At 41.3% G+C, this 7,263-nt stretch overlaps 1 protein-coding gene across 1 annotated transcript; it reads right to left on the bottom strand.

Moving 5' to 3' along the window:
• Positions 1 to 2,807: 2,807 nt before the first annotated feature.
• lto1 (LTO1 maturation factor of ABCE1) lies at positions 2,808 to 5,015 on the bottom strand. Its single transcript, XM_005949756.3, has 5 exons — positions 4,895 to 5,015; positions 4,725 to 4,830; positions 4,572 to 4,642; positions 3,576 to 3,693; positions 2,808 to 3,123 (listed from the first exon to the last, which is right to left on the bottom strand). The coding sequence occupies exons 1-5, from the start codon at positions 4,951 to 4,953 to the stop codon at positions 3,052 to 3,054; spliced, it is 426 nt and encodes a 141-aa protein (XP_005949818.1). The 5' UTR covers positions 4,954 to 5,015; the 3' UTR covers positions 2,808 to 3,051.
• Positions 5,016 to 7,263: the final 2,248 nt, after the last annotated feature.

Genomic DNA, 7,263 nt, shown 5'->3' with positions numbered 1-7,263 from the left:
TCTTTTAAAATTCGACATAAATGTTATCCAGCCAGTCACTACATGGTCAAATTTAAAAGGGACATAAATACTAATTGTACTTTCTGTGGGGATCATCCAGAAACTGTGACACATCTTTTTTGGTGCTGTTCTTTTACACAGAGATTCTGGAAGGAATTTAGCAGCTTTGTTATTGTCCATATTTTAAGGGAGTTTTCTTTACGATGGGAAAATGTTTTATTCTGTTTCTTTAAGTTCCCCAAGAAGTATGAGAAATGTTTTTTATGATAAATTTGTTAATACTTTTAGCTAAATTTTTTATCCATAAATGTAAGTTTACTAACAAAACACCATATTTCTGTCATTATTTTAAGGATGTGGAAATGTATGGGCTCAAAATGTGGTCATAAATATTTTGTACTTGTAAAAAAGATTTGTGTGTGGACTTAGAAAAAAAAAACCCTGCAAGTTACAAGTACGGATTTTGACCCTATTTTTCTTCCTTTCATCTGATTGGTCAATGTCATGTCAATCACAAATGTAACAATCCAATCAGAGAACAGATGGGTTTGGCTGTCGGGTTTGCAGCAGCTCTACCTGTACTAGATGCACCTGCTCCTTGTCTTTTCTATCTCTGACTTTATGTCCTCTACAAGAGTTTGTTTTTTTTGCTGGTTCTTCAAATGTTCAATAAAAACATGTATGCTAATTCATAACGAAGAAAGCTTTGTAATGAAGACTGTCATTTCCAAAACACTGCCCGCCCCCACCCCGCGGTCCGCAGCGCTGTTGAAAAGGCTGTGGAAGTCCCTGTATTAAACACGTAGACCTGTGACACAAAAATCACCAAACGCTGGGTTGGCATGTAAAAGGGCATTTATTCCCTTCAAAGACCTGCAGTTCAAAAAAAGCGCCCCTCGACAGCCAAACCCATCTGTTCTCTGATTGGATTGTTACATTTGTGATTGACATGACATTGACCAATCAGATGAAAGGAAGAAAAATAGGGTCAAAATCCGTACTTGTAACTTGCAGGGTTTTTTTTTTCTAAGTCCACACACAAATCTTTTTACAAGTACAAAATATTTATGACCACATTTTGAGCCCATAGAAATGTACATACAATCAATATCAGACTGCACCAACAAAAAGGCTCTCAAAACAATTTATGTATGTGAATTTTTGCGTGTATTCTTATAATTGTTACCTTTTTCTTTTACCCCTGGCTTTGTGTGTTCATGTTCTGTTGTTTTGTATACTTCATCTGTTCGTATGTTGTATACTCATTGTTTGTTAAATAAAGTTTATTAAAAAAAAACAAAAAACAAGTGGTTCAAGTGGAACAGCGAAGCGCAAGTACGAAAGCCAAGAGGTTGTCACATGATTCGGAAGGCATTGTAGGCATTCTGGGCTCAGCCAATCAGAGCCAGCGGATTTCGTTACGCGGGTATTTTGCTGTAACACGGGCAGAAATATTGCCGTTCAGTGCCTTCGTAACGTGAATTTTTCGTTAAATGGGGTATTTGTAAGTCGGGGTTCCACTGTATTTACTTCAGTAACATACCCTCTATGCCCCTCCTTTCTAAACAACTGTAGCGTGCTGACACCGACACGCTGCAGCGGGCACTTTCATTCAGTGAACGCCGTGGTCCAAAAACTGTAAGAACAGTTATTAAAAAACACATACTGAAGGTCAAGCTGATCATAACACTGATGTACAATTTATCTGTGAATTCATCCGATTTCCTCAACAGAATGTTCCACCCTCAAAACCTTAATGTACTTTATCACCTTCATCAACCGCGCACAAACACATCCTCCAATCACACGCGCCCATATTTTGCTCCATTGCTGTTTATTTCACACCTCAAATATTTAGTAAACAGTTAAGCAAATACAAGTAATCTGCAATAAATTACAGGTAGTAATAAAATAAACTACTAACTCGTTTACGCTGCGTCCGCACCTACACGGGTGATTTTGAACACGCAGCTGTTTCGTCCACGTAAACGGCGTTTCGAATCAAAACTGAGATTTTTTAAACTCCTTTTTTGCGTTTCCGTGTGGACGAGGAATACAGAGTTGGTCACGCAGCGTCAAAGGTATGCGCCTTTATTCACGTCACGCTGTGGCCACGTTATTGTTTACATGAGATGAGTTGCAGAATGACAGAGACGAAATACTGTTAATCTGACTGTCTGCAGGTTTTACACGCAGTTACTGTCCCTCCATTTACAAAGGCAGAGGCGTCACGGTGTCATTATTTTATGTGTTGTTGTTGTTTCCTGTGTAATAATGTTCAACATTGCATCAATACATTTCTCAAAAAATGCCTCTCTGTGCAAAATGGGTTCAAAAACATAAACAGCTGTTGGATCCTGTTAGTCCCTGATTTAAACAGCCCAGCGCTGCTCCTGATGCAGGGGAAACCAACCCTGCAGGGAGACCTACCTCAGCACCTGTGCAGCTGAAGCCAAAGGGCAGATTTGCTTCACCAGATTTTCTAGTCTTTGTCTTAGAATGAAGCTGGTTTGGAAACTTATTCAGCGACGCTTCATCTCCTGCTTTGCGTTTGTGTGGGCGCCCCGTGCTAGCAGTGTCCAAGCGTTGTTTTCCCCCCTTTTCATACCGCGCCCCCCCTGCAATGGCTCTGGCCCCCCCTAGGGGGCGGGCGCCACACTTTGGGAAGGTCGGGCTTAGAGCAACCATCTAGTTAAAAGAATCTTATTTATTTCATCAAATCTAATGTTACATGTTTAAGGACACAACTTTCACCGCCTTACTGTCCTGATGTTTAGTTCTGTAGTCAAAAAACTGCAATAAATCAATTTGTAGGAAATCAATCAATCAAATTCCTGTTTCTGGGTCTGTAGTGACAGTACATTTTCCTCAGACTTATCTACATCATCAAAGATCACACAATTCTTGTCTGATTGTCACTGTCTCACACTCCCAGCATTCAGATGAATCCACTGCAGACCATATCTGCTGGGGCATTCAAGGCTGACATCAAATCAGCTTCCACCTTGTGTCTGGGCGCTCGGTCGGCTCTGGTTCACCATCAAGACAGACTTAGAATGAAGTGCCTTCAGCCACGCTGATGTAATCCTTGAAGTCAGCTGGGACACTGAGCATAGAGCAGACCTGCACAGCAGCAACAAAAAAGCAGTGAAGAAAATATGGAAAACACTGAATCGGGTGACACTGTAGCCTCATCTGCTATACACACAGAGGGAAACGAGGAGACGGCTGAGAAACTACACCAGAGGTATCTTTAATTAACCAAGAACTGTGCTGCACAGTAGGGCTGCTCAATTTATCGAATTTTAATCACGATTACGATCTGGGCTTTCAACGATCATTAAAAATGACTGAGCCGATTATTAGCCCCTCCCAAGCCCAATAGCTAGCTGATTCAAAAAAAAAGAAAAAAACTTTTTTTGTCCAAATAGAGAAAAACCAAAATCTCAGACTCAAGGCTTTAAAACGATCATCCACAAACCAGTGAGTGACAGTAGCAAAGTCTGATTTCATATCATGTCACTGGCTCCACAAAAACCTTCATTCCGCTCCGATTAAAACAAGAAATCAAGTACCTGTCTGAACTTAGCTCGAAGCTTGTCCATGTCATCCTGTAGCTTCTGAGACTGCGGATCATCAAGAGGAGAGCTTTGGATCATTCCAAGGAGGGCGTCCAGTGCTTTCACACGCTTTCTGATGGCACACAAGTTGGATTGACATAGAGCTGTAACAATTCCACACACTGCAGCTAAGAGGTGAAACAAATAACTTCTTTCCTAAGGAGTGGAGCAGTAAATGCTTAAAATAAATACAAAACGCAGTTTGTAAATGATGATTTCATTTCATAAAAAGACCACGAGTCAAACATGGTGTTGGTAGTGTGGCAGGCTGGGGCTGCTTTAGGACCTGGATAAAAATCGAGGCCTGAACTCTGTTCTCTACCAGAAAATCCTAAAGGACAATTCCAAATAATGCCAAACACAGCAGCAAGTCCACCACTGAACGGTTTTGGAGTGGCCTAGTCAAAATGTGACTTAAATCAGATTAAGATGCGCTGCCACGACTTTAAACAGGCTGTTCATTCTACAGTTCTACAAAGATTAGGCTGAAACTCCTTCACAGCAACGTGCCAGACTCACTGCCAGGTATACTGCTGGCAAAACCTACTTTTAAGTTTAGGAGGAATCGTTTTGTCACATCGGGCCATGTAGGTTTGGATTTGTCCTGTAAAAACTGCATTTTGTATTTTCTAGGGATATTTGAGTCTAGCGTCGACATTTGCCACACTGCCTCTGGAGCATTAAAAAGAGCAGTAACACTCACAGCAGCATCAGAGAGAAACAATGCTAACTATCTCCTGTAACTACACCTGCTCAACAGAGCCTGATCCACGGATCCGGAACAGGTTTCAGTCCACTCTGTAACTAGCACTTCATCACGGTGCTGTGTTATTCGGGATTAACATGGCGATCACAGAGGTTTCACAGACGCAGAGCGCCTGTACTAGCTGAGCTGTGGCGATGAACAGCAGCACGGGAGCGGCTGGAGGATCGTGTTTAAGGCGGTCCTACCTTGATTTGCCATCTATGTTGTTTTGGAGGACACATTTCCACGTGATTGCAAAGCCGTAATAGAAGGACATCTGTCAGAGACAACAGACAGTAAACCTCTCTGAGCACCCGGAGGTTCACGTTGAATCACGCAGTTAAGGGTCCTGTCCTCACCTCGCAGGACAGCCGGGCCCCGTGACAAGCTCCGTGTCTGCGGCCGTCCTGAAGCCCTCGGCGGGTCCCCCTCTTAAAACCTTCCCGGTAGCCTTCATCTCGGAACCTGCGAAACAACGAAACTGAGCTTCAGACTGCTACAGGAAGCAGCATCTATTCACAAAACCCACCTTTCTTCTGCAAACACAATGCTATCAAACAGGTCATCGTCCATTCTCACGTCGGCCATTGCTCCAACTTCCGGCTAACTCGCCGGAAATTGTTATCTGACTGAACTCTGAACCCGGCGGCAGTGCCACCCCCAGGGTAGGAGGGAAAGTGTTCTCAGACGGTATGAGTTTATTTGATTTGATTTTTTGCTTTGACAAACGCATAGAAAGCAATGAAGCAGTTTCTCAGCAGCCTGTTTGAACTCTTATCAAAGTTTCAGCTAGCTCCCACAAAAATCTTAAAGCTCCCAAACGGCTGTTTTAGTATAATTCGGTGCTTGTAATTTAGCCTAATTGAGCAAAGATGAATGTTTTGTGTGTTGGTGAGTAACTTTAAGTGTTTTCATAAAAGTTGTTCATTTAATACTGCTGGGGAGAACTTACATGGGGTTCAAGTCCTGTAATAAAGTTTGAATTCTTTTGTCTTTCACAATAGAAAATGACTAACAGTCCTCTCACCCAGCTCCTAATCAGCATGAATCTGTAGCATCCCCGGTATAAAAGATGGTCTCTAAAGCCGATGGTTCACAATCCTTTTATGAAACAGCTTTGTACGTGAACACACCGTGAGAGCTACAACATATACAGAATAAAAAATACCATTAGTAAATAGAAAAGAGCATGTTACCTTTAACCTTTTGCCTTATTTATTAATCATAAATGAATAATTTGTACGTTAAATTAATGCACCTTTACATTGAGTGCTATTACCATGTATATTTATTAAACCCTTCTAGCACTAAGCCAGTACCGACCTTTTCTATACCATGAAATTAAGGATCATTTATTCAGTATTTAGCCTCCATTTTTAGAATTATTTCTTAGTCATTTTTATCAGTGTGGTTTTGATCCTGTCCAATTCCAATGCTACAGGTTCTGTCGGTCAAGTGCACAGTTTGCATAATGGGTGTACACTCTTGCAAGTAATGTAAGCAATATAATTTTTCTTTACATCTTTCTTTATTTAGTATTGTGTTTTAGTTTGCCGTGTACTTTGTTGTGCCCACTAATGGAATACTTGAGGTTTTAAACTAGGTTTTAATAAATTGGCAGTTAGGGAACCTCACCAACGGCTTTGGCCTGTTAACTCATTCACTGCCAATGGCTGGCAGTGAATGAGTTAACTAAGCTTCTGTGCTATTTCCTGTTTTACTCCTGTTACAGAAACAAAGACACTCTTAATTAGACCACGTGAATCTCATCTCTGTTGGACTGGCCATTAACAGCAGGAATAAAGCAGGAGGCTTGAGACATAGATGAGGTGCAGATCAACCAGGTGTTTATTCCTCAACATTACAGATTACAGAAAACACAGCAAACCTAAATGGCATGTCTAGCCTGCCAAACGTTTAAAAGAAAGCAAACTGTAAATAAGCCAGACCACCCTGACTTTACATTGCAAGACACCTATGTAATTATAGAGCTTTGGATGAAAAAGGTCTGTTTTCTTTTATTTGAAATGTGGCCTTCTAACAGCAGGGGGCACTGCAAACCAAGTGGAATAATGAAGGAAGGTTTCTGTGAGTGAGTATGAGTATGCTGACCTGGCCATTTAATAATTCTTCTAAAAGAAAGCTAAGTGCCAACATGGGCAGCATTGGTCAGCGGGGTAATGGCTTTAACCTTTGAAAACAAGTTATCTTAAACAGTTCAGAAGTCCAGAAGTGTTTGACTGCCAAGAACGTGTTTCAGTGCTTTCTATCTGCCAGCTGTGAAAACACAGCTGGAGGTTTTGGATAAGGGACCATCAGCAACACTATCACAGATTAATGATTGAGTTCAGCAAACTTTTCTATGAGGCCATGCACTGGCTCTTCTGTGGGTGAAAATTCATGTCAAGTGTTTTCACCTTCATGTCACAAGTTGTAATGGAAGGTCTATATTTTTAAATCTAATTTTTAACAAATGGAAAAATCTGCTGTGAAAATCACTTAGTCCCTCCACCTCCTCCACATTATGTGTATGCTGACACACAGAATCTACATGTGTCACTGTACAGTGTGTTTCTTATTCACACAAGACCAGACAGCAGTGGTAGCAGAGCTACCACGAGACATGCTGACCTGCCAGTTTGCCTGTCATTGTGGAGGGGCCACAGGGGATCAAAGATTTTTTTTGTCCCTACTAAATGTTATTCATAGGCGATCTGTGCTCTATGTAAATAAAACTGAGCTGAACTGAAACCTCACAAAAAACAGACAACACCTTTGAAACGATTTAGGCCCAATGCCCACTTTAAAAGCTCTAACCTCCAAACCCTCATAGACTTAAATTATATATCGGGTATAAATCGAAATCAGAATCAGAATACTTTATTAATCCCGAAGGAA

This window comes from Haplochromis burtoni, unplaced genomic scaffold (genome assembly GCF_018398535.1).
Source record: "Haplochromis burtoni strain Fernald_Lab_line unplaced genomic scaffold, NCSU_Asbu1 Contig_709, whole genome shotgun sequence".
In the NCBI taxonomy this organism is placed as follows: Eukaryota; Metazoa; Chordata; class Actinopteri; order Cichliformes; family Cichlidae; genus Haplochromis; species Haplochromis burtoni.
The sequence above is the reverse complement of the archived record's forward strand: the minus strand, read 5'-3'. Positions and strand labels throughout refer to the sequence as shown.